The sequence below is a fragment of the Penicillium daleae genome, assembly GCF_028827525.1.
Source record: "Penicillium daleae strain IBT 16125 chromosome Unknown utg000001l_segment0_segment0, whole genome shotgun sequence".
NCBI classification, from domain to species: domain Eukaryota; kingdom Fungi; phylum Ascomycota; class Eurotiomycetes; order Eurotiales; family Aspergillaceae; genus Penicillium; species Penicillium daleae.
The window spans coordinates 1,262,180-1,289,929 of record NW_026623149.1 but is presented as its reverse complement, the minus strand read 5'-3'; the positions used below and the strand labels follow the sequence as shown (position 1 = coordinate 1,289,929).

General features: G+C 40.8%; 4 protein-coding genes across 4 annotated transcripts; 2 read left to right on the top strand and 2 right to left on the bottom strand.

Annotated features, from left to right (window-relative positions):
* Window positions 1–1,047: 1,047 nt before the first annotated feature.
* Window positions 1,048–2,826, top strand: N7458_000352 (sugar porter family MFS transporter; the record flags this gene model as incomplete). Its single annotated transcript, XM_056903746.1, has 5 exons — window positions 1,048–1,221; window positions 1,273–1,352; window positions 1,461–1,941; window positions 2,022–2,377; window positions 2,445–2,826. The coding sequence occupies 5 exons, from the start codon at window positions 1,048–1,050 to the stop codon at window positions 2,824–2,826; spliced, it is 1,473 nt and encodes a 490-aa protein (XP_056771513.1).
* An 18,378-nt stretch (window positions 2,827–21,204) lies between these two features.
* N7458_000351 (uncharacterized protein) lies at window positions 21,205–22,308 on the top strand (the record flags this gene model as incomplete). The annotated part of the gene is made up of 3 exons (XM_056903745.1): window positions 21,205–21,237; window positions 21,302–21,661; window positions 21,730–22,308. 3 exons carry the CDS (start codon window positions 21,205–21,207, stop codon window positions 22,306–22,308), a joined length of 972 nt encoding a protein of 323 aa, XP_056771512.1.
* A 739-nt stretch (window positions 22,309–23,047) lies between these two features.
* N7458_000350 (flavin-containing monooxygenase) lies at window positions 23,048–24,723 on the bottom strand (the record flags this gene model as incomplete). Its single annotated transcript, XM_056903744.1, has 2 exons — window positions 23,048–23,176; window positions 23,236–24,723. 2 exons carry the CDS (start codon window positions 24,721–24,723, stop codon window positions 23,048–23,050), a joined length of 1,617 nt encoding a protein of 538 aa, XP_056771511.1.
* A 526-nt stretch (window positions 24,724–25,249) lies between these two features.
* N7458_000349 (Zn(II)2Cys6 transcription factor) lies at window positions 25,250–27,349 on the bottom strand (the record flags this gene model as incomplete). Its single annotated transcript, XM_056903743.1, has 1 exon — window positions 25,250–27,349. The coding sequence occupies one exon, from the start codon at window positions 27,347–27,349 to the stop codon at window positions 25,250–25,252; it is 2,100 nt and encodes a 699-aa protein (XP_056771510.1).
* Between the last annotated feature and the right edge of the window lie 401 nt (window positions 27,350–27,750).

The following is a 27,750-nucleotide window of genomic DNA, read 5'->3' as shown; positions in this document are numbered from 1 at the left end:
ACCATATACTTTGTTTTGCGTCCTGGTGATAACTATAAGGAGAAGTCAATGGTAAGTTACCAGCCAAAAATCAGCTCACGTATGAGGAGGCTTTGCAGAATATCTACCTTGCCATGCGTCGACCAGAGCTTGTCTGGTATCGCAAGGGGATACCCGATAATCTGATTAAGGAGGCCAAGGATTCTCGCAAGTCATAGGAAAAGAGCACGAGCAATTCCATTCGTCGTATTTTGGGCTGGTTTAGTTACGCCAAAGTAGTATCCGTGGGGAGGTATGGAGTACTGTCCGTTTGTCCGCTTCGCAACTCGGTTTTGTTTGGTTTTTTTTTTGGGGGGGGGGGGGGGGGGGGGGGGGTTTGCCGGAACTCGCATCGGAGTTCGCCCGCAAGTCGCGACCAAAACGATGTGGCCCTGTGCTGAAAAAGGTCCCCAACAAGATCGCCCCCATGAGTGAGAACTCTAGTTGGCTCAAAGAAGGCAATGGCCGACGAATGAAGAACCGTCAATCTCCAAGGCCCGGGGAAGATGCGGGGCCCCAGGACACGCTCAGCATCCACCTCAATTACCCTACTTGGGATCGAGTTTTCTTCTCCCTAGGGTCACGGCCACTAGGGAGAAGCCGCTCCCCTGGCGAAGCCAAACAAGCCCTCCTCCTATATAAAAGCCGCTCGAGAAAGCCCTGGCAGACTTGAAGTTCGTATCTAGATCACAACATTAACCTCCTTCACCCAGATCCAAGCTCCCAGGGGCTCAAGAGGTCCGATTCGTCAGGGCACGCAGGACACGGTATCGTCATCAGCATCATCCTCTTTCTAGGCGGCGTGCATTTGTGCTTCTTGAATTCAATCTCAAAAGGCAGCCGCGAACCCTCCTCATCATGCGACGAACGAAACGCTATTCCAGCGTCTAAATCATTTCAATGCCATGCTCATCTTCCTCATGCTGTACGCTCCACCCTTCCCCCTGCTCTCTTACACACCGCAGACGTACCATAACATGGATTTGGAGAGATGTGCAACCTGACTAACCGGTCTGACCTGTCAGATACATGGCTATGTGTGCTTTCAACTTCGGGTATGATGTCGGTACCTTTGGAGGTGTCCAGGCCATGACTAGCTTCGATCAACGGTTTGGCAAGTACAACAAAAGTACCGGCGCCTGGGCGCTTCCGGGATGGATGTCCTCCGTCATGACCGCAACGCCGTTCCTCGGCAAGGCACTTGTATGTCGCTCATGCACATGAATAGCACACCAAGCTAACACACAAGAACAGGGCTGCATGTCAGGCGGCTGGATCGCTGAGCGATGGGGTCGTCGCATGGCTATCTTGGTCCTTTGCATCGTGTCATTCATGTAAGTTGCTCCTCCACCTGGCGCAGTATATCACCGCATCTTGCCCTCGAACAACAGTCTTGTGCGTCTTCTTGTTATACTGACCCAGATGCTACTACTCAAAAATAGTGGTGTCACATTGCAGACGGCGGCGGTTGACTCTGCCATGTTCACCATCGGACGTGTCATCACATTCGGGATGACCGGCATGGCCATTGTCGTCGTGCCCATCTACCAAGCCGAAACGGCACCTGAGGCTCTCCGTGGCATGTTCAGCTCTACCATCCAGCTCATGATCATCCTAGGACAGGTGGTCGCCATATGCGTCACCTACGGCACTAAGAATATCGGGGGCAATGCCGGCTGGCGCATTCCTATCGGCCTACAGCTGCTTCTGCCAACGGTCCTCTTCATGCTTCTGCCATTCGTGCCCGAGTCGCCCCGCTGGCTGCTTAGTCGCGATCGCCGCGAGGACTGCGCCAGGAACCCGCGCAAGCTGCGCAAGAATGCGTCTGAGGAGAACATCCAGATTGAGATTGAGGCAATTGCTTACGCACATGCCAACGAGCACAAGGGAACCTGGACCCAGGTCTTCGACAAGACTAACAGGGTAAGTGTCTCCGTGTGACTCGGAGCAAACAGGAGTCTAGTTTGTCAGACTTATTATCCTGCTAACACCACATGTACTAGGTTCGAACCGCCGTGGCTATCTTGGCTATGTTCGGCCAACAAATAACTGGACAGGCCTTCCCAACTCAGTATGGGGTAGTCTTCTGCAAGTCTCAGGGCTTTGGTGACAGGTCTTTCCTGTTCAATATTATCCAAAATGTTGTCTCTTTGGTCGCTATTATCTTTACATGGTTCTTCATCGACGGCATTGGTCGTCGGCCCTTGTTGATGGTGGGGGGTACCCTTATGGCGGCCTTCCTCTTCATTCTTGGTGGAGTAAGCTCTGCCCCCGGGTACCTCAACCCCTCAGAGAAGAGCTTCATGGTCGCCTCCATTATGCTATTCCAATTTTTCTACAACCTCTCTTGGGCTCCAGCGTAAGTTCTTAGCACCAAGACTCTCGCCCCGACGTTTCTATTGGCATACTGACTTCAGCTTATGCAGCTCCTATGTCCTTGTTTCGGAAGCTGCTGCCCAGGGCGTTAAGGAAAAAACTAACCTCCTTGCCTGCGTTATCTCCGTGCTCACGACACTCGTGACCTCATTCACCATCCCTTACCTCATCAACGCGCAGTACGCCAACCTAGGTGGCAAGGTCGCCTTCATCTACGGTGGCATCAACATCATCATGGTCGTCGTGGCCTTCCTCTACATTCCCGAGCTCAAGGGCCGCACCCTTGAGGAAGTGGACCAGCTCTTCGCTAGCGGTGTACCCCTACGCAAGTTTAAGGGCATTAGGACGAGGCGTGCCGAAGAGATATATGAGGAGGAGTACGAGCACAAGTATAACAATATCGAGACTGTGGAGAGTGTTAAAGCTGCTTGAGTGTCGGCTCCACTTCATCTGTCGGTGGTGTTTAATAATACCTGCTTATAGTATTTAGTCTAGGTATTTATATTTATCATATCTATAAGGCAGTCTTCAGGGAGTAGAAGATAATATTAAAGAGTATGCTGCTCCTTCTATAATAGCCTACGGAACTAGGAAATCGGGTAATTTACCTAATCTTTAGAAGTATCTAAATCCGATCCTATAATCCAGAGTAACCCTTATTAGATAGTATTTGCTCTAGTAAAGAGTGTTTAACGTTTATTTATGTATAAATTTCTAAGGTATATTTAGGCTACGGCATATCCGCTCTATTAGATCCTAAGGCCGATCCGTAATCCGTAATTTGCGGATTGCGGATACTCCTCGAGATTCTTATCCGCGCTGCGGATGTCCGTAAGGATCCTTATCTACACTACGGAGCTCCTTGGAGCTCCTGTGAGCAAGCGATCTGCTGCGCAGGTAGATAGGAGAGGAAGAAGGTTGATGATGATTGAATAAGATCGATTGATCTTTCTTCCTCTTGATTGAATAGGAAGGATAAGTTCAATTCGGCTTAGAATAGATCAAGATGAGAGAAAAGTGAGGTAGGACTGAAGCTTGGTTGATTGTATTGAATCGTCTTGTTGCTTATGAACATATATATACATGATAATGAGATCTTGGTAGAGAAAGTAGGGCATATTTATAATCAATATTTTATGCAAACTTATCAAACTTGTTTCTTGCATATGATCAATCCAGATAGATCTAGATGCATAGTGATTTCATACAGTAGCCGTTTGATGTGTATTTGCTTGATTGTACGATGTAATTCAATCGTAATAATGATATAGACCGTATAACTAGGATGCGTCTATTCATGCCTGATTATCCGATTAGATAATAATAATATAATAGCATAAAGCTTATAGAGATTCAGAACATCGTTCTAGCCTTGGTATAGGCCTTATGAATCTAGCTTGATATGCTGCCTGATGGCTTAGGCATCTTGCCCGATATCTAACACTCATGAATCTTGCTTGATATACTACCTAACGGCTTAGGCATCTTGCCTGATATTTAACACTCCCCATAATCTTTATACTATAGTGTAAATAGTAATAGAGTATAGAGATTAGTAGAGTAGATAGGATCGATATATATATATACTACTATAAGATAGCTAGATATATATCTTCCTAAATCTCCTAGAGGTTAGCTAGATTCTTTAGGTCTTCAAATATTTCTCTTCTAACGTTTTTAGTCAGGAAATCTGCTAATTATAGTTTAGTAGGGACGTATTAAATATCGACCCTTTTTTGTTTGACCTGATCTCTAATATAGTGATATTGTATATTAATATACTTCGTCCTTTTATGAAATTCAGGGTTTTCGGCTAGCTTAATAGCTGCCTTATTATCTACTAATATAGTAGGCTTAGTAGGTATATAGCCTAGGCCTAGTCTATTATTTAGATAGTTAAATAGGTTAGCTAGATAGATAGCTTCCTATATAGCTTCTTTTATAGCTATATATTCGGCCTCGCAGGTAGATAGGGCTACTAATTTTTGTAGTATCGAATTCTAGCTTACTATATTATTAGTAGCTAGATCTCTAGATAGGCTAAATATATAGCTAGTAGTGGATTTTCTACTATCGATATCGCCTGGCTAATTAATATTAGAGTAGCCTTTTATATATAGGTCTTTCCCTATACAATCGTAGTATAGGCCTAGATTTAGCCGATATTATAGATATTGCTATATCTTCTTTAATTCGGAGATATACGATTAGTCAGGATTACTTATATAGCGTAAGTAATAGGTAACTAGATAGGCTATATCTAGCCTAGTCTTTAGGCTAGTATATAGTAGTAAGCTAATCTCTTTTTAATAGAGATTATGTGAGATATAGGGCAAGATGCCTAAACCGTCATGCAGCAGTCATGCAGCATATCAAGCTAGATTCATAAGGCCTATACAAAATGGCTGAATCTCTATAAGCTTTATGCTATACCATCATCACTACGGTCAATGACATCGCTATACCATCATCACTACGGTCAATGATATCGTAGAAGACGTATACTATTGTATACGATCTACATCATCACTACGATCAATGACATCGTACAATCAAGCAACCACCGATCAAACAGCTACTACATAAGATCACTATACATCTAGATCTATCTGCATGAGGTCATCATGCATCTAGATCCTAGATCTAGAATAATCATATGCGAAAGAGGTTTGACAAGTTTGCATAAAATATTGATTATATATACGCCCTGTTTTCTCTACCAAGATAATAATCATGTCAATAATAAAAAGACACACAAGCAAGATTCAATACAATCAACCAAGCTTCAGTCCTACTTTACTTTTCTCTCATGATTCTAAGCCGAATTGATTTTATCCTTCCTATTCAATCTAAGGAAGAAAGATCGATCTATCTTATTCAATCTTCTTCCTTCCTCTCTACCTGCGCAGCATCGCTTGCTCACAGGTTATGAGCCCGAATTGATCCTACTTCAATTCGGCTTATACCACTTCTTCAATCTTCTATCTTTAACGAGGAATCCCTTACTTTTAAGAGAAACTTCTCTCTCTTAAAGAGAAACAAAAAGCCCCTCCGACTTCTTATTTTCAAAAACTTATACTCGATTTTTACTGGTCGCGTCTACTTCTCTATACGAAACACTAAGAAATCTTAACTTTCTTGACAAAAACAATCATTTTTCAAATATTTAATCAAGCTTCTTTAACTCAAAATAATCAACAAATATAATATCGATCCTCTTAAAGGAGAAGGAAATTATGTTGCCTAGTCAATCCGAATCAAGGCGATTCTTGATCAAGAAAGGCTGATTAATGTAATCCAACATGATTACACAAAGCTTCCTGCTATTTAGCAAGGCTAGATTCCTAATTAATACTAGTCCTATAAAAAAGCAATTACTCTACTACCTAATCAAAGATTACCTAATTATAGAAGCGTTGTAATTTAGTTAGAAAGAAGAAGATCTAGTAGACCTAGAAGATCTACTAGCCCTACTATCTCTAAGAGAGGTCAAAATAAGCTAGCTATTCTATCTAATAAATTCAAAACTATTAATTAGATCAATCGAGATACTCTATTATTAATCAAGCTATTATACAAAGACGGCCTACTTTTTTAGCTAGGAGATACTATATCGGCCTATTAAGTATAGGTAGCCTTAGCTACCTAATATCGGCTAAAAGGATTTACTACCGAATTCCTTATGTTAAAGAGCCTATTTAATAGCTAATTAGGCGATTTCGATAGTATATATAACTATCTTACTAAGATAAGACGCCTACTAATCGAATTAGCAAGCTTAGGAATCGATTTCCCTAAGCAAATCGTCTTCGTATAGGTCTTGAATAATCTCGATTAAACTTATATACTAATTATACAAAATATTATTTAATCTCTTCGTAGAGATTCTGATTCCTATACGATTAAATCGTTATTCGCTAATCTTATTAACGAATCGCGCGGTTATATTTAATCAAGCGAGCAAATCTTCATAGCTACTAGTTAAAGCAATCGTTAAAGTAATCATCAAAGCAGTCGTTAAAGTAATTCTCAGGCTAATCGCAAGCCTAAATATCAGGTAAAGCACTAATCAAATCGTCAAGCTAATTAAAAACGTCGAATTAGTAAAAAACCTTGGAAAAAACTATCAAATTCTAGCAAATACTATACGTATTATAATATACGAAGCTATATAGTAGTAGATTGCTAGTATCTGTATTCTTCTAGCAGACTAGCTAATTAGATACCTAGAGCAAATTAGCCTAGATCTAATCAAATCGATCATTAAAAGATTAATAAACAAAAGAAGATAATCACTATAATACTTAATAAGCAATCTAACAAGGAAGAAATCCATCAGGAAACTTCAGCTAGCAACCTACTATCTACTAGCCTATTAGCTAATAATCTAATTGATTATACACCGATTAGTCTAATTGACTATCGATCAAATTATTAGATAGAATCTGATATACCTATAATAGAGGTATAGCTAATCTAGTATAGCCTACTAATTTTTGATAATCAAAACCTAACGAGAGATCACTTATTTTTGAGTAATGAATCTATAGTAAATATACTAAGAAGTCTCTTACTCTACGATGACTTCTCGTATAAAACCGATTAGGTAATTTATCTACCTATCAAAACAAACCAAGAAACTAATTCTGATATCACTATAGAAAGTGTATATAATCTAATAAATTCAGATCTTTCTACTACAAAAGTGATTTTCATTATTAATACAGCTACTACTATATATATAGTATCTAAATTAGATTTGTTTGATAGTATATATAAAACTAATAAAACTATTATATAGGGAAATACACAAAGATTATCTATTAATCTTGCTAGAGATATTATCTTCTAGATAAATACTAATCTAGTCTATAAATTGACTAATATACTCTATATCCCATAATTAGGAATCAATATTTTAAGTATATATACACTAAAAAATTCAGTATCTCTATTTAATAGAGAAAAGGCCACTATTTTCGATCAATATCGAAATATTATACTGATTAGGCATAAGCAAGATAATCTATATCGAACTACCCTATATATAATATATACAAAGCTATATAAGGAAGACTCTAGCTAATCAAAATTAAAAGATTAATCTATCTAAAGCACTAGTAGTACTACTAGTATATTAAAACTTTAGTATAATAGATTAGGTTATATAGGCCTAATACTACTATAAAGGCTATTAAGCCAGGCTAATATATCTCTATCTAATACAGAGATAAGAGATTATATACAAAATATATACGAAATATATATATAGTCAAAATATAATAGGAAGATTAATAAATCTTCTACTTCTACTACCGAATACGGTATAGGCGAAAGAATATATAGCGATATTAGAGGGCCTATTAGCCCTAAGACCTATAATAGCTATCGCTACTATATCACGTTTCTTAACAAAGTATTAAGATATCTATATATATCTCTACTTCGATCGAAAGACGAAGCTATTAAGAAATTTACCTTATATAAGCAATTAGTTGAAAACTAGCTTAATAAGAAGATTAAAGAGATATTTACCGATAACAGTACTAAATACGTGAATAATAACTTCTATATATTATTAGGAAGATACGGTATTATACACCGAACTACGCCTATCTATACGAAAGAGCTAAATAGCCTAATTAAGCGCATAAACCTAACACTTATAAACAAGGTCAGATATTTATTAATCTAATCAGGATTAAAAGAAGATATATAGGGAGAAGCCTTATTAGCTACTACCTATCTATATAATATAACCCTATATAGTGCTCTAGGGTTCAAATCAAATCACCCTATAAGATATATCACAAGCGCTTACCTGCTATTAGGTATATAAAGACCTAGGGATCTATTGCCTACTATCATACAAACAAAAACCTGCCTAGCAAGTTATCGCCAAGAAAATCTATAGCTATTATTATTAGCTATAGTAAGTAGAAGCACTATAAGCTATATAACCTGAAGTAGAAGAAGATAGTTTAGTCAAGAGACCCTACTATCTTAGAAGGTAGATTCCTAAAGAATTAATCTAATCTAGCTAATCAGGAACTAGGAATCAAGAAAAGATCTGCTAAATAAGTAGTAAACCCTATTAAAAAGAAGATTGCTAGATATACTAGCAAATCTACTAGCCTATCTACTAGTAAATCAGCTAGTAAACCTACTAAGCAAACTGCTAGTAAGGAAGCTACTATAGCAGCGGATCCGTCTTATAAGATAGAGATCTAAATCCTATCTGCTAGCAAAGATATATATACTATATCTAATACGCTGCTAGGAGATTTTATAAAGACTATTATTAACGATCAGCCTACCGATTATATATTATCGGCAGGAACTAATCAAGAACCCTCTACCTTTGATCAAGCTATACAATCAACTAAAAGGAATAAGTAGTATAGGGCCTGTCAGGACGAAAATCAAAGCCTAATAGATTAGGTAACCTATAAAATCGTTGATATACCCCCTAGTATAACACCTATTAGGGGCAGATAGGTATTCAAAAAGAAGCCTATAAAAAATACCACAGGCATCCAGGCTAATTATATTACAAATACGAACAAAACGATTCGCTATAAGGCTAGATAGGTTATACAAGGATTTAATTAACGATTAGGTGTTGATTTCCTAGAAACCTTCTCTACTACTGCTAGAACAGAAACCTAGTATATATTACTAATAATCGCGATAAATAAAAAATAGTATATTAGGCAATACGACGTTAAAAACGCATTCGTATATACTAATATCGATAGTGATATATATACTATCTTACTAACTAGCCTATATAGGCCAAAAGATCATCAAAATAAGTACTGCTATCTAAAGAAGGCCCTATATAGCCTAAAGCAAGCACTATGTGAAGGGCTGAAGCCGATTTGATTTAATCTAACTAGGCCACGAACTGTTTACAACAATCTTGGGGAAAGGAAGGAAAAGGGGGCGTTCGTGTATGGCTACGACAATATGCTACCGCATACGGAAGCTAGTGTGGGTTCTATAAGGAGGCAGGCAAAAGCAATATAGAAGGCCATGGTCATATAGCTACTCTCGGGCAATAGCCTGTTATATACCCCTCTCCTCCCCCTTCAGGGGCGTATAGACGCATGAAGCTAATGCGGACGGTTTCTTGGCTTGTCGGGTCTTCTATAGGCACCGGGCTATACGTTCGTTCGTATTCGTCTAGTGCGGAAACGCCTTGTATAGCTTCAAACGGTTCCTATAAGGGCTCTAGGTATCCGGTCTATTTAACTAACGCTTCTATCCGTGAGCGGCGCCCGCGACGGCGTATCCGTATATCCCGAATTGCTTCGACCTTATACTCCTATTCGCCGTCTACCACTACCGGTGGCGGCTCGGAATCGTCTACTACCTGTGAGGGTAGCGGGTCGGTTACTGCTAGTCGGACTAGTTCTACGTGGAATACTAGGTGGACGCTTGTAGGGACGTTTAGTTATACTATATATAGCGTGGGGACGTCGAGTACCTTATATTTAGCGTGTAACTAATCGAGCTTCTTTGACGGCCGCTATGTGCGTACGTTGCAGAGGTTTAACTATACCCGGTCGTGTACTTTATAAACCGGTGCTAGCTAGCGATTCTAGTTTGCTTGCTCTTGCTAGCGATCTTACGTAACTACTATCGCTAACTACGCCTAATCCGTTGCTTCCTATAAGCGTTCGACGAAGGCTTGCCCGGCTGCTTCTAGGCGTATAAGTATCGTCGTGCTGTCTGTTATCTTATTAAGCGCGATAGGGTCGACGTGATAGCCGTGTATAAAGAAGAACAGGGATAGGCTAGTTAACGTAGCGTCGCGGTTATTAACTACTCCTGCTACGATTAGTAGCAAAAGGCTCTAGTCGTCTTGTGCGTAGGCGGTGAAAACTCGTAGGATCCGTTTAATCTCCTAGTTAGCCCTCTCTGTTGATCCGTCCGTCTACGGGTAGAAGGCTATCGATAGTCGTTGTTAGATAGAAAGTCGGTCGTATACGATTCGCTAGAACGCACTCACGAACTAGGGCCCCTGGTTACTTGTAATCGCGAGTAGAAGCCCGTAGTATATATAGAAATTCGTTAAGAACGTCTTAGCGACTGCTTCTAAGGTAATCTCGGCTATTTCGATTAAAATAATCCCTTTCGTAAGCCGATCGGTGATTATAAGATAGTTAGTCGCGCTTATAGGGCCTAACGGGGGTAGATCCGTAATAAAATCTATTAATATCTCAGCCTATATTCGCTACGGAATCGGTAGTAGCTTTAATAGCCTATGTTTCGTATCTCGCCAAATCGTGCTTCGGCCGTATATAGTATAATTCCGTAGGAATTAACGTATATCCTTTACGGCTCCCGGCTAGAAGAAGCGTCTTAATAGTATCGCGTACGTTATATCTCGGCTAGGGTGACTAGTAACGTACGAATCGTGTATTTACTAGATAATTTGTGTGCGGAGGGTTTCGTTCTCGGGAATCTATATTCGTTGCCGGAAACACAAAAGGCTACGTTCGTCTAGATAGCACTCGGACAAACTCGTCTTAACGTTTAATTCCGTAGCGATTCGTCAGTAGTCGTTCTATAGTACTACTGAAATAGCGTAATATACAGGATCTTCGGCTCTCGATCGCGTCTATTCTTGTTGTATATCTAGTTAGTCGAACAGAGGGACCTTAGTCCTAAAATCTAATTAGGTATCTTTATCGCCTGCGATCGTTCCCGTACGGGTTAGTTTAATCCTTATATAATATAGCAGCGTCCGAAACCTATTCGATAGTCTCTTATTAGTTATATCCTTAGGAATATCTTGTCTCCTTCGTGATAGCGTATTAGGTCGAACTACTAGCTTACTAGGGCGATATTAAAGATAGTAGTCGAATTCGGAAAGTAATATCGACTATCGTATCTACTACTCGCTTAGGTACTATACCTTCCGGAAGTATCGTAGGTTCTTATAATTAGTAATAATCGTGAACTTTGATACTATCTTTAGCTCTAGTCTCTATTCCTTTAGCGCCCGTACGATCGTAAGCAATTCTTTATCGTGGATTTCGTAGTTAGCTTCTGCTAGCAAGAACTTCTGTGATAGGTAGGTATACGGGGTAAGGTCTCTATTCGGCTACTATTACGATAGTACGGCGCCGGTTACCTGTCTAGAAGCATCCGTTTCGACAACGGTCTCCCGGTCCTCTTCGAAATATACGAGGATAGGGGTATTAATAAAATGCTCCTTAAGGTGGTTAAACGTATATTAACAATCGTCGTTCTATTAAAATTCCGCGTCCTTTCGGGTTAATCTAGTTAGGGGAGCTACGAGGTCGGCAAATCTAGGAATAAACGTTCGGTAAAAGTTAGCGAAGCCGATAAACCCCCGTACGTCCCTGATTGTCTTCGGTATCTCCTATACGCGAATTGCTTCTACCTTCTTCGGGTCGACGTAGACGCCTTCGCCTGCGCGAATAATAAAGCTAAGATATTTAATAGAATTCTGTTCAAATTCTAATTTATTAATATTACACTATAGCTCTGCGTTCTAGAGCTTCTATAATACTTTCGCGACCTTTCGGCGGTAGTCTATTCTCGATCCGCTAGAGTAGATAATAATATCGTCGATATAGGCGGAGACAAAATCGTCTAGGAACTCTCGAAGGGTACGATTAATAAACCGTTAGAAAGTGGTAGGTATACCGGTAAGTCTAAATAGCGTAATATTCTATTCAAAAAGGCTATATCAGGTCCGAAAAGCTATTTTCTATTCTTCTCTAGGCTAGATTCGGATCTTATAAAAGGCGGCGATAATATCTAGCTTCGTGAACTATCGTGCGCTTCCTAAGTTACGTAGTGTCTCGTAGATTAAAGGCAAGGGGTATCGATCTTTCATACTAAGTTTATTTAGACCACGATAGTCTATATAGAAGCGTACGCCTCCGCCTAGTTTCCGTACGAGTAAGACGGGGGTAGCTACTAGCGATTAGCTAACGCGAATAAAGTTCTTATCTAGAAGATCCGTGAGCGTCTTCCGTAGATATAATAGCTCTTCTTTATTTATTCTATATAAGGGACCGTATAGGGGCGATTCCTCCTATCTATTCTTATCGCGCTTAAGCAGTATCTAGTAGTCGATCCTAGGTCGATTCGGTGGTAGGGCGTTCGTAAGCTATTAGCTAAATACCCTAGCCTATTTCTAATAGTGCCTTGGAAGCCTCTCTTTAGGGTTAGTGTACTTCTTCTTCTATAGAGCCTATTTAATATCGGCGAGAGTGACCTTTCTAATTCGTAAGCTTTTCGGGTACTTAGCGCTATCTAGAATAGCTTTAATTTTCTTAGCGGAGGATTTATGTAAGCGTAGCGTTTTGATGCCTATAGGACCTATCGTACGGTCTACACGATTCTAACAGCGCGTTCGTTCTCCGTCCTAGTCGTAGATATCGAGGTATCCTTTTCGTGCAGAGTAATATCTGTTAACGTGTTTTATCTAAGCGTCGCCTAGTATTATTTCGTCTTCCTAGCTTTTAATAATATATACGAATACGCGCGGTTACTTATATCTATATATATCTATATTAAAATACGTTATATACGTGATCTATCCTTAGTTACGGACTACGCTATCTAGCCGTCTAGGGGTATTTAGACGAATACGCAGGAGATTAAGGGATTTCGCGAGGGGACCGTTTACTATAGCAAAACTAGTATAGCCGTTGTTAATTAGAGCTTTAGTAAATTTGATTCTATTTACTTAGGCGTCGACGTAGAACGGTAACGATTCCTTCCGTATAAGATCCTCTACTCCCTTACGCTCCTGCTCGCGGCTAAGAACAGGAGCTACTCTTTTTCCGAATCACTATCGGAGCCCGTCTCGTCCTTAGACTAGCTCTTTCGGCCCCTCTTAGTAGCAGTCTTAGCCTTCCGGACTTTAGCATCTAGCCTAATAGCTAGGAGGAATAGGTAAGTAGAAACCTAATAGTCTTCGCGGCCGTAGCAGAAGTAGAGGCCTTCCTTACGTCGTCGGTCTATCTTATCCTTTTTAACCTATCTAGCCCGTTTCGCTTATAGATCGTACGTTCGTGTACGGCTGCTTTTAACCGTAGGAGTCTAGTCTATTTCGTCTATCTAAATAGGGCTCGTTCTACGCTATCTACCTATATTCGTGTTAGTACGGGGGTTATTAATAATAAGAGTGTCTTAATCGTTTAAGATTTTATATAGTCAGTCGATTAGCCCTAGAAACGTAGGTAGAATACTACGGCTTATAAGCGATTATATTATAGTCGAATTAAGCACGCTAAGTAGAATCTACCGTTTAGCTTCGTCTAGCTATATAAGGGCGCCTGCGTCTATAAATTCTCGTTCGATCCGTAGTAGAAACTTCCAGAAAGCTATATCGTCGGGTTATCGTATCTAGTATAAGCGTCTTACGGCACGGGCCCGAGTATTCGGGTCTCCGTATATCTATTCGAGGTAGGCAAGGAGGCTCCTAGGAGTCCCTGTTCCTTAGTAGCTCCGAATATAGGTACTAGCGTTCTTCTATACTAGTTTCTCTAATCGTGTAAAGACGTAGGCGAATTAATCCTGAGCGTCTCTAATCGCTTCCGTATTAGTACGTAGTTTTATTTCTATTAGGGTTTTCTAGGCCGGCTAGTTATTTATATTTCCCGAGAATATAATCAGGTCCGGTAGGCGTGCTCGAGGACGGCGGACTAGTTCCGATCGTAGGGATTCGGGAAGAGGAGTCGTCGTAGCCCTGTTAGGGAGGTTCGGAATAGTTCTATCGCTAATTACTAGGGTACCTTGACGGGAAAGTTGTTCTTTAATCCGAAGGAAGCATTCGTTCTGCTAAGCCTGTTGGTCTACAAGCTAGTAATAATAATTTAAGAGCTATTTAATAAGCGCTCGCGCCTAAACTAGTATTTCGTTTGCTTCTATACTAGCCGTTCGTATATTATAGTAACCGCTAGTATTCGTCTTCGTTTATATAGGTCGGGGCTTACGTGCCTATTACTTCGTCGTCGTTCCTAAGCGTCTATACGTTTAGGGGTAATCGTGTGCTCTAAGGCCTTTAGAGACTTTCTCTGCTACGTCCGAGACTTTTCGAGAGCTTCCGTGAGCGTTTAACGATAGGGTATCGGAAGATTGTTGTATATAAAGGGCTAAAGCCGATTTGATTTAATCTAACTAGGCCACGAACTGTTTACAACAATCTTGGGGAAAGGAAGGAAAAGGGGGCGTTCGTGTATAGCTACGACAATATACTACCGCATACGGAAGCTAGTGTGGGTTCCATAAGGAGGCAGGCAAAAGCAATATAGAAGGCCATAGTCATATGGCCACTCTCGGGCAACAGCCCGTTACACACTAAGGCTTTAGTCTAAATTCTTTACAAAGGCTATCGCGAACCTCGGATTCGATAGAGTTCCTATCGACGAGGGAATATATATAAATAGCAAAACCCAGGCCATTATCATCACACATATTAATAATGTAATCATTATACACAAAGATCTAGCTTATATAAATAAGCTAGCTACTACGGCTAGGTAGTATATTCAATTAGAAGAGATAGGCGAACTAGCCACCTTCCTAGGTAATAATATCAGCCTAAACTATCAAGATCAATCGATAACTATCGATCAAAATGATTATATATCAAAGATCTTATCAAATTTCGCTACTACTAGTAGCAAACGGCCAAAGAAAACGCCGGGTGAAGAAGGGATCTACCTAAGAAAAAATCAATCAAAAGCTTCAGAGCAAACTATTAATCTCTATCAAAAAGAGATTAGCTTATTACTATATACTAGCCTAAAGACTAGGCCTAATATAGCCTATCCAGTTACCTATTGCTCAAGATATATAAGTAATCCTAACCAATCACATATCTCTAAATTAAAGAAGATATAGCAATATCTATAATATCGGCTAAATCTAGGCCTACACTACGATTGTACAGGGAAAGACCTATATATAAAAGGCTACTCTAATACTGATTAGTTAGGCGATATCGATAGTAGAAAATCCACTACTAGCTATATATTTAGCCTATCTAGAGATCTAGCCACTAATAATATAGTGAGCTAGAATTCGATACTACAAAAATCAGTAGCTCTATCTACCTGCGAGGCCGAATATATAGCTATAAAAGAAGCTATACGGGAAGCTATCTATCTAGCTAACCTGTTCAACTATCTAAACGATAGATTAGGCCTAGGCTATACGCCTAGCAAGCCTACTATATTAGTAGATAATAAGGTAGCTATTAAGCTAGCCGAAAACCCTGAATTTCATAAAAGGACGAAGCATATTAATATACAATATCACTATATCAGAGATCAGGTCAAACAAGAAAGGGTCGATGTTTAATACGTCCCTACTAAACTACAATTAGCAGATTTCCTAACAAAAAACGTTAGAAGAGAAATATTTAAAGACCTAAAGAATCTAGCTAACCTCCGTGAAATCGAGATTTAGGAAGATATATATCTAGCTATCTTATAGTAGTATATATATATATCGATCCTATCTACTCTATACTAATCTCTATACTCTACTACTATCTACACTATAGTATAAAGATTACGGGGGGGTATAAGATATAGGGCAAGATGCCTAAACCGTTATACAGCATATCAAGCCAGATTCATAAGGCCTATACAAGATGGCTGAATCTCTATAAGCTTTATACTATACCATCATCACTACAGTCAATAACATCGCTATACCATCATCACTACGGTCAATGATATCGTAGAAGACGTATACTATTGTATACGATCTATATCATCACTACGATCAATGACATCGTACAATCAAGCAACCACCGATCAAACAGCTACTGCATGAGATCACTATACATCTAGATCTATCTACATGAGGTCATCATGTATCTAGATCCTAGATCTAGAATAATCACATGCGAAAGAGGTTTGACAAGTTTGCATAAAATATTGATTATATATACGCCCTGTTTTCTCTACCAAGATAATAATCATGTCAATAATAAAAAGACACACAAGCAAGATTCAATACAATCAACCAAGCTTCAGTCCTACTTTACTTTTCTCTCATGATTCTAAGCCGAATTGATTTTATCCTTCCTATTCAATCTAAGGAAGAAAGATCGATCTATCTTATTCAATCTTCTTCCTTCCTCTCTACCTGCGCAGCATCGCTTGCTCACACTCACAAAGACCTAGTAATCTATTTTAGTAGTAGCTAATTAGATAACTAGATCTTTATTCTTTTATTAGATATAAGCTTTACTAATAATCCTAATCGAAGAAGCTCTAAAGGATTTATCTTTTACCTATTTAGTAGCCTAATAGAGTAGAAATCTTATAAGTAAAAAAAAATTACTATTTTAACTACTAAAGCTAAATTACTTACGATTAGCTATATAGCTAAGTAGCTATATTAGATAAAACGCCTTTTTTTCCTTTATATAATTCGAGACTAACTAATTAGAGATACTAAATTATAATAATAAATAAACTATTAACCTATTAAATTATAAGAAGTTAGTATTTTAGATAAAACTTTACTATATAGATATCTACTAGCTTTAGATTTAGTAAGAAGTTTAGGCTAAGTAGCTAATAGTCTAATAGGTTAAAATAACCGAAATACTAGCTAATAGACTTATAAAATACCTACCTAGTAAAAAATATAGCGTCTTTATTAGATAGCTAGGTATAGAAGTATCCCTATCGTATTAGGTAATTATCTATCCTCTCCTTTCCTCTTATTTAGCTCTTACTTTACTCTTATCTTTTATCTTATATTAAGAGCTAAAGAGGTATATTAGTATATAAAGGGCCTTAGGCCTAGATTACTATTTTAAAATCTACCTACTTACTAAGTAACCTCTCTAGTTTTACTATAGAGAAATACTATCTTATATCCTCCTTTTAATATACCTTTTCTATATCTTTACTATAGTAAAATATTATTATATTTACCCTACCTAATATATTAGATTAATCTTTAACAATTATATTAATATCTAGGTAGGAGACTATGTAATACTCTAAGATAACCTCGAATATTCTTAATTTCCTTATATAATATTTATTATATTCCTTATATTATAAATTACACTCTATTTCCTAGTTAGAATAAACAAGTTTAATATCTCTTTTATTACGGGTAGAATTACTAGGCATAGTAGACTATCTAAATTAACCTTCTACTACTTGATTCTTCTGTCTGATTAGCTGATTATGTTCTATCCTGATTCATCTCTCTTCTATAATCGTGGTACTAAGATTAGTATGCACGAACGATTTCTTCTATAGTTTTATGTTGTGCGCAAGCGATGCTGCGCAGGTTAGGTAGAGAGGAAGTAAGATTAATTGATCTTCTTCCTTTGATTGAATAGGAAGGATAAAATCAATTCGGCTTAGAATCATAAAGATGAAATGAGACAAAGTAAGGTAGGACTGAAGCTTGGTTGATTGTATTAAATCTTGCTTGTATGTTTTAAACATTATTATTATCTTGGTAGAGAAAGCAGGGCATATTTATAATCAACTTGTCTCTTGCATGTGATCATTCTAGATGATGCATGATGATCTCATGCAGATAGATCTAGATGCATAGTGATCTCATGCAGTAGCTGTTTGATCGGTGGTTGCTTGATTGTACGATGTCATTGACTGTAGTGATGATGTAGATCGTGTCATTGACCGTAGTGATGATGTAGATCGTATACTGTTGTATACGTCTTACTTGATGTCATTGACCGTAGTGATGATGGTATAGCATAAAGCTTATAGAGATTCAGCCATCTTGTATAGGCCTTATGAATCTGGCTTGATATACTGCATGACGGTTTAGGCATCTTGCCCTATATCTCACATATGTACTAGACGTATTTCTAATAGTATTAATATCTATACTAGCTTTATTTAGAAGAAGTATAAATATTTCGTTATATCCCTAATCTACCGTAATATAGAGTATAGTACGACTATAGATATTAGTCGTATTTAGCTTGACCCTATCCTAATTAAGAAGTATAGCAGTAATCTTTAAATCGCTAATTTCTACTACTATATATAAAGAGGACCTTTCGTATATATCTCGGTAGTTTATATCGGCTCTATAGGAGAGTAATAATTAGCCTATTTTTCCCTATCCCTTTCGTATAGCTAAATATAGAAAAGGTATTAAATAATTAGGGTTAGAAAAACCTCTCCTATACTATCTATATTATACTATATAAGAGAGAAGCTATCTTACTAAGGAAAGATTTCCCTAGTAAATAGCTATACTTAATAGGCTAAAGCTATCGATATCTAGGATATTAACGCTACTCCCTTTCTAAAGAAGATATTATATAAAGCACTCTTCGTAGGTAGCTATCGTATACTATAAAGCTATTCTACCTATACTATCCTCTATAGTAATAGAGATACTATAGTGTTTAAGTAGCCTATATACTATAGAGCTCTTACAGTAAGATAATACGTAGAGTAATAGCGTCTACTATTCCTGGTCGTAGTAATTAATATTTAATTAAGAGTCGTTAAGAAGTATATCTAATATCGCTTTATTTTAATTTTCGATAGTGTAGAATATTATAGTACGTAAATCCTAGTCCTAAGTATTAACTTCTATATCGTAATAATCGAGGATCCTCTTTATAGTATAATATATACTATATCTAGCTCCCTAAATAAGAGCGGAGCTTTTCTAGTAGAGAATATTATTTTTATATAAGAGCGGTAGAAACATAGACTAAAATAAACGATTTATATAAGATAAGGTAAGTATATATACTAGCTATAGGCTATTACCGATCTCTAATAGAAGCTTAGGGAGAAGATCGAGAAGAGGTATCTAATATAGTAATTAATTTTTAAAACGATTAATCTAGATTTAGATAGATCACCTTCTAGTTAGTAGATATTAGTTTAAAATAAATTAGGTCCGCTATAGATAGAAGTAGATAAAAGAAGGTTACTTAAATATTTTTTAGAGCTATAGTTAAGACTAGCATTCTAATCATCGACTTTATTTATACCTCTATATAGTAATCCGGCCTTTCGTCTTATTAAGCACGTCCGAACTTTAATAGGAATAATTATACTATTCCTAGGAATACCCTAACTCTAATCCCTTTCTCCTAGCTCGTGAAAATTTTGAGACATAATTAATTGTAAGGTAATAATTAAGGGTTGGCAGGGCTCCTAGGAGCAAGCTAAATTAGCACCTAATCGTTTAATTATTACGGACTCTGTGATAATATCTACCCCGAAACCGGTATTACTACCTTGCGCTTTTTTATTCTTTCTTTAATCCTACGCTAGTACGAAAATAGTAAAGCAATAAGTGCCTAGCCACTAACGTGTCGCTATAACGTTAGAAGTTAGCCCTAGCCTATACATATTATTCCTTGCGTGGGGTTAGGGAAAGAGCAAGAGAGTATACGGGGGTAACACTAGCTTTAGGACTGAGAGTACTATAAAGAATTCCTTGTTCTGTCTTCATTATAGACCTAATTTCAAATTTCCCTTTCTGAAGAACCAAGAGTAGTCATCCTCGGTCACTCTATTTAACTTAGCACCTGTCACATTACAATATCTTCTACCCCGGCCATGTTTCTAATGCGTTAAATGGCCCTGGTTTGCTAGGTTTCTTTTTTGGTGAATCGTACCATGCCGAGACCGTGATGAAGGAGACATGTGCCATATTGGCCATTGGGCCCATAATGCAGGCACGAGCTACTATATACATACCGTTGCCCGTCTCTGCCTTCCTCTAGCATCGTTTTTTGACCACTAGCGCCTCCTATCAAGCTACAGACGTATAATACTCCCCGCTATTCAAAACATTTCTTTGATTAACGTGATATATTTAGGAGTCTTTTGGGTCATCGTATCGCAGACTCACGGACGGAAAGAGCGTCAGGGTGGAGTTGGTCAAATCAGCCAAAATTTCTTTCTTTGCGACCCATGAGATATGTCTGATCACCTCAAAGGCTTTATACTGCCCTTTCAGTTCTACCTCCCATGCAAAGAACACCATTGTTTGTGGCCCTTTGAGAGGACGCTGGCAAATCGAGGAACTTGACACGCTCCGACGCCGGGGATGGTCTGTCTATCACTACGCCGATGGCGAATTGCTCGATGACAACTCGAACCTGAAGCTGGAAGGAGAGCTGTCTCTAGATATTGGCCGTCTTTTACTTGATGAGCACAACACTGTGAATGAGTACAACAATAGGGTCAGTATCCGGTCTAGCTGTCTAGAAAAGCACCTCGGTGACGCAGGCTCTGCGCTTGACGGGCCTCGTGGGCTCTTTCGGCCAAGCGAACAGCATACTCGAGTCCTTCGAGCAGCCTGTCTCCCTCTTTGCCCAGAGAATTTCCATTGGCATTTCCCCCACCCTGTTGATGAGCTGTCGCAAGCGTAAAAAGACGCAGTCAGGCTAGTCGAGCTTGGAGACGCATCAAAAAGACAAAAACAACTCGAAAGAGGCCTTCGGAAAGATATACTGGAAGGAACCAGGTTTTCTACATAGGGACTCATCTTTCAGGCCAAACAAGGCTTCCATCCTGATTAATCTCAATTCCCCATCTTCTCCGAAAGCTATATCGGAGTCCGAAACCCCGCAAACCTTAAAAGTCCCATGTTCCGAAATCACATCCGAAGGCCTTTCTAGGCACTGCTGATGTATGAGCGTGGTCATCACTTTGAATCATGCTTCAATTTATATTAAAAAGCATTGACTCTTGCAAATTAAGAGACCTGCCAATTCTCGCTTCTGATCGAACAAACGTTTAAGCACCATATACCGCTGTCACACAGATCCGAAGCATGGCACCGAATTATGCAGAATCTTGGCTCAAGGTATTTCCTGTCCCATAAGAGGATCTGAATTGTTTGGGTTGGCTAAGGATATTATTCTCTCTAGTTGGAGAATGCTTTTGGTGGCAGAGTAGCCCTCCAAGGTGACGTTTTTGATATCCGAAAACAGTTTGCTGAGCTCGCTGCCGCCATTTCCTTGGGCTATAAACCTTTTGCAGACGAGCTGAGAGTATCGGATGGTGTCATCAAGAGCATCCCGTACCGCATCTATATACCGAAAGATGAGGGCACTTCTATTCCTGTCGGAGTATACATGCACGGCGGTGGTTACATTCTGGGAGATCTAGAAGCCGAGGATACGATATGCCGTACACTTTGTAAGGAAGCAAACACTATAATCATTAGTGTGGACTATCGCTTGGCACCTGAGCATAAGCATCCAGCACAGCTCCAAGATGCGTTGACAGTCATTGAATGGGCATGAACACCCAAACTCATCAATTGTATCTATGAATCTCTAACATCTCGAGGCAGGCATACGAGAATGTACAATCCTACGGCGGCGACAGGAGCCAAATTTACACTATCGGCACCTCAGCTGGTGCGGCTTTGGCTCTGCTAGCTGCGAGAGACATTATATCCGGGCTATCCTCGGTGCCTTCGGATTGTTTATGTGGTGTGATTGCAATAAGCCCACTCACTGCTCACCCCGACAACATACCTGTGAAATATCAGCAGCTCCATACGTCATATGAAGAGTTTGGAGAAGGTGCACCAGTTCTGACGCGCTCTGTTCTGGCCCAGTTTCTGCAATATGCTGGTGCTGTGCCTGATGATGCCAGCTCTTTCATCTTGCTTGACGATCGGGTCTTCCCGAAATTTCCAGCGGTATATATCTCGACTGCGGAGTGTGACCTTTTGCGAGATGATGGCAAAATTCTGGCGAGTGCTTTGAAAGACGCCGGAGTTACTGTTCACGAGGACGATTACCAGGGCCTGCCTCACTGTTTTTGGTTCTTCCATGCTCTTCCTGAATGGACTGTATTCATAAAGAACACAGTGACTGCTGTTTCGTGGATTCAAGACAGGATTAATTGTCCAAAAAGGCAATGAATCAGATTCTCTAGTATCAGTAGTGTTGAGATATCATCCAGCAATTTTATGTATCTTTGGTGGACTTTCTTCAAGTAGTAGGTAGAGCTGTCTCATGTTGGACCAATGGGAAACCGCAGGAAATTATACTAGAGACTCGGCTTAGTGAATAAACACAATGGTGCCAGAAACCCTATTGAGAAATGGGATCCCGCTGCCCTTACTGAATGATGCTCAAGGTTCTGGGCGAGTTACAGCTGAGCGTGGTCAGAAAAAGGGCACTAAATTCCTGACCACGCCCAGCGGCATGCCCGGTTCTGGGGAGGTAGAGTACGGCGGCAGACTTTGGGTTCTGAACACCCACAAAATCAAAGAATACATAGACTGTGATTCTGATTTGAAGATTAAAAAGATGACATTACTTTTTTACCCTTGCACTAAAATTATGGATGACAACTGACCACTTTACAGACTAAATTTGCTCGATGTTGTCTGAACTTGATTAGAATGGATGAAGCGTCATGTCATCAATTATATAAAGTAGTTCCGACAACGTCCAAAAAGACGGAATCTTCACAAGGGAGATGGATAGGAGTAAAAGTATGGAGCAAGCTCTATTTAACGAAACTAGACTTGATTGAAAAAAAATACACTAAGAATAAAACCATGAGACTATGGCTGAAACCGGGGGGAAGGACTATATTCTCCGCATCTTCGAGCAAATGCCCAGTCCATGGCTAGCCATCACCACATAAGTAACCTAGAACTGTTCAAACTCGGAAAATCCACCATTTTCGCAAGCGTCAAGACTCGCATAGTAGTTCGGGACACCACCAAAATAGATGAGAGGCTCGCGTTTCTTGCCGGGAATGTTTGTTCCCATGTACCACTAAGCAAGAATTGATTAGATCTTAGTTGAAAGAATCGTAGTCAACGACAATCACTTACCGAGTCTGTCTCTGGCACCAAGGAAGAATAAGCGAATTTATGAACCTCCGCGCCCCATGACTTTTCAGCCTCAGGTCTAGCCTCGATGTATCGGGAGCCCGTTCTTCTCATGTGGTTCATCATCGCGATAACAAAGTCTCCCTGGTACTCGGCACAGGTTGGACCATTGCACAGCGCTGTGGGTGCTTGGGGTCCGTATGTGAAGAACATGTTAGGAAAGCCTGAGACGGCCATACCGAGATACGTCTTCGTCCCGTCCTTCCATTTGTCTGTTAGAAGCTGGCCGTTCTTGCCTTGAATACCCATCTGTAGCAGACCACCTGTCACGGCATCGAAACCAGTAGCGCAGACGACATAATCGAATTCCCACACTTTCTCAGTAGTTTGGATGCCTTGCTCGACAACTTGAACAATCGGTGTAGATTTGACGTCCACAAGCGAAACGTTCGGCTGACTGAAGATCTCATAGAAGCCGTTCTCAAGGGAAATACGTTTGCAGCCGAAGGCGTGAGGCTGAATCTCTGGTGCCAGGATCTCCTGAAGGCGTGGATCTTGAATGCGTGCTCTGACTTTCTCTTTCCAGAAATCGTAGGCCTCTTTGTTGGCCTCTTTGCTGAAGAGCATGTCTTGATAGGTACCAAGCCAGAAGTGGAAATCTCCATGTTTCCACAACTCTTCGTATATCTCCTTTCGCTTCTCTGGAGAATCATCAAAGGTGCAACGAGGGGTGAAGTTGAAATTGAATCCACCGAAGCTGGTCCGTCGGCCTTGGAATAACTCGGAATAAGTGCTTTTGGGAGGAATGTGCTCTCGTTCCTTGAAGTTGATCTGCTTCATCGGCAAGGCAGTGTTTGGAGTTCTTTGGAAGAGTACAAATTCGCTCGCCACTTGGCTCAGCTCCTGGGCGAGCTGCACTCCCGTCGAGCCAGTCCCGATCACGGCAATCTTTTTGCCACGAAGATCTGGCTCTTCCTTGGGCCAGTATGACGGATGAATCCATTCTCCTTTGAATTTGTCGATTCCTTTCCAGTCAGGAATATGTCTTTTGGCAGAGAAACCAGTATTGAGGAGAAGGTATCGAGCGGAGAATTCCTTCCCATCCGAGCTCGAGACATGCCAGATGTTATTCTGCTCATCGAAAATAGCTCGCGAGATGAAGGTGTTAAACTCGGCGTCTTTCCGTAAATCCCACTCATCAGCCACATAGGCGAAGTAGTCCCGAATCTCCTGACTACCCGGGAAGCGTTGCTTCCATGACCAGTTTTTCCATAGATTTGCATCAGAGAATTCGTAATGCGGGACTGTACTGTCGACTCGCGCACCGGGGTAACGATTCCAGTACCAAACGCCGCCAAAGTCCGAGGCAGAGTCGACGAGTTTGACTTTGTAGCCATGATCCCGAAGTTGCTTGAGTTGATAGACACCTCCAAAGCCCGCGCCAACAATCAGCGCGTCCAATAGAGGCTCGGTTATTGTCACGGAACCCATAGTTGCACGTATAGGTAGAAATCCAAAGTCAAAATAGAAGATAGAAGCTGTAGATGAATTGGAATTCACATATTTATTGGGAGATTTTGATCGATATAAATCATATTCCTACCCAGGAATCGGCTCACTGAGCAAACATCCCGAATGAGCCCGACAAATAATGCGGGGAAGACCCCCGGATCTTCGAAACATGTAAAGTCAGTATTTTAGTATTGATCTCCTCCAATGATTCCTTCGGACTTGAATGTGAACCAAACCAGGTGCTTCGATAGGAGAGGGAGTGGTCGCAAACCTTAAGAGGAAGCCGAAAAGCCCCCACTTCGGAGATCTCTTCGGAGGAGAATGTATGGTACGATGATGGAATTCAGAACTTCTGCACAATCGAGAGTTAGTTCGTTATTTCACGTTGCTGAAGGTGGGTGATGGGTCATACACTGGACTCTTGAGAGAGGAACAAATATGACCAGACCTAAAAAGTATATTCAAATTCAAAAAACCCCCAAACGACTGTACTAGATACACATAATCACGGCCACTCAAACGGCAGACTGCCAGGCTCCAAGTTTGCTTCCCACAGCGGACCGGGAAGGGAGTCATAAAACAAATGATCCCATGTGGTTCCATTATCCTCAATCTGTAAATCATGGGGTAACTCGGAAAACGCAGTCTGGGGCAGATGATACAAGTCTTCGAAGTCCGATGACTGGCTTCGGAGTTGAGAGATACCGTCCGGACAAGACCGAGAGACATAAAGTGGCCGCTCTGGACGGCCAACTGATTCCACGTCACCAAAAAGGCCTTCTAATAGAGCGCCTTGATGCTTCAATTGACGGTCACATCGTCTTCGGACATATTCATGGCACGTATTATGAAGATCTCGGATAACCTTGAGACCCCATTTTGCCAATGCATCGTGGAATTGGAAGCGTTCTAGTAACCTTTCCGCTAGATGCATAGCATTATTCAAGGGGTAGAGCGAGTCAAGGTTTGCGAGATAGCCTATACCTATCACGAGTGCTGAGTTAAAGACTGAGTTGACAACATAGGGAAGCCTTTTCGGGATTTCCTTTTCGTGCAAGAAGGATTGCAGGAGGTCGATTGTGAGGACTGCCGAATTCACTGAAGCATGGGCCAATAGAGTGCTAGAAGGATTTGCCGAAGATGAATGCATGTCATCAGTGGCATGTAGAAGCGAGGGGTCTTCTTCGTTGGCGAGTTGCCTTTGCACAAGATCCATCAAATAAGGGCGGGTTACAAGCATGATGGTCCAGTAGTAGGCTTCTTTGAGATGACATAGACCAATATTGAGTTTTTTTTCCCCAGTGTCTGAGCTTTCATGTTCATCCGAAATGTGATCTGTAACAAGACCTTCTCGAAAGCGTGAAGCCCATTTTCGATGATGTTGACTGACATTTTCTAGAACGCTTGGAGGCACCTCCTCTTTCGAGTACACCTCGGAGAGGATCTTCTCAAATATATGGCATAGATCCGTGGATGCCGAGTAGCCCTGGTGAGATATATTCTGACGAGTCTCCGTTGTAGCTGGCTGCTGCCCGAGTGATGTGCTCAGGAAAAGATCCTGAACACGAAGGATCTTCCATATCCGCTCACGCTTCAAGTTCTCCGCCGGCGGAAAAAGAGCATTAATATCGGCACGGTGGATACCCAGGGAATGTGCAGCCCGTATAGCCAATACGAGCTGCATGTTGGCCGATTGAGGGCATGCTGCGTTGAGGAGATAAGTAGCGATGAGACAATGAATCTGGACAATGGCAATATTCGTGGTCTGGCTGGGCCTTGCGGATAATAGATAGCGGCTGTAGTTGAAATATGCCTCAGCCTCATCATCGCGGTTCTTTGGTCCACACTGAGCTCCGATGGCGAGGACAAGAAAATAAATACAAGTGTTCGCGTCGGTTGTGGAAGGTTGCTCAAGCCAGGGAACTATCATCGTAGTGAGTTCGTCATGTCCAAAGAGATCAAAGACACAACTTGTAGCACTAGAGAACCATCGGATATAGTACAGGGCATCTTCTATTGAGGGCCGAGCAGGCTCTGTGCTGGTTTCAATGCTATTGAGTGGATTTGTTGCACTTGAATTGATCGGGTCGTCCTCAGCCGGCACCTTGGAAAATTGGCTTGTACCGAGCGCCTTGTGGATAATTTGGCGGATACTTTGAAGTACGGAGAGGTTGGCAGATGGACCTAGGAAGATGTACTCGCCCTGATCATTGCAAATCAAACGCGACGTGTGACACACCATTGAGCCGACAGAAGACGAGATAGAGAGGTTTCGAGAGACTGTCATCCGGGACGGAGGACTTGTGCTGTTATCCAGACCTTGCCAAGCATCCAGGAATCCGAAACTCCGTGCAAGTACCATAGGAACATCGTCATTGCTGCAAGTGGCACGAGTCACAGAAGCTTGTTTATCGCTATCCCGCCGCGGCGAAACTGGATGTTCCGTAGAATGCAGTTGCTTGCATTGACTCTCAACTTTTCGGGTGCGGCATCTGCCGCAAGGATGGAACCCATCGCATCTTTCTTTGCGCCGCCGACAATTTTCACAGGCCTTGCGGCGACGTGAAAAGGTTTGCTGCTGCGCAGAGCTAACTCGTTGAGTCATTGATAGTGATAGGGATCTATTGCCGAGGAAGAAATCGAAACATCATCCCCGACAGAAAGACTCTGGGGAAATCGGTGGATCAAAATTAGGGGTTGCGGGGTAAATGGAGCCGCCATCATCGACCCATAGATCCGATAATTCATTGGGAAGAGAAAGATATTTAAGTTTAATTGTGAACCTTAGCCTGCCTATGACTATCCTCTTGACCAGTATGTCTGAACTTAAAACAATTGTCGGTCGGGTACTGCAATGAAGCCTTATGTGCAGAGTAAAGTGGCAATTTCTTTTCCTTCGGCCTCAATCAAATTCTAAATGATCACGAACATCTTAAGTGGGACGCTCCATCTCACACTGGCCGTTTAGGTAGAAAGACTCGATGCCACTTGAATATATGCGCGTGG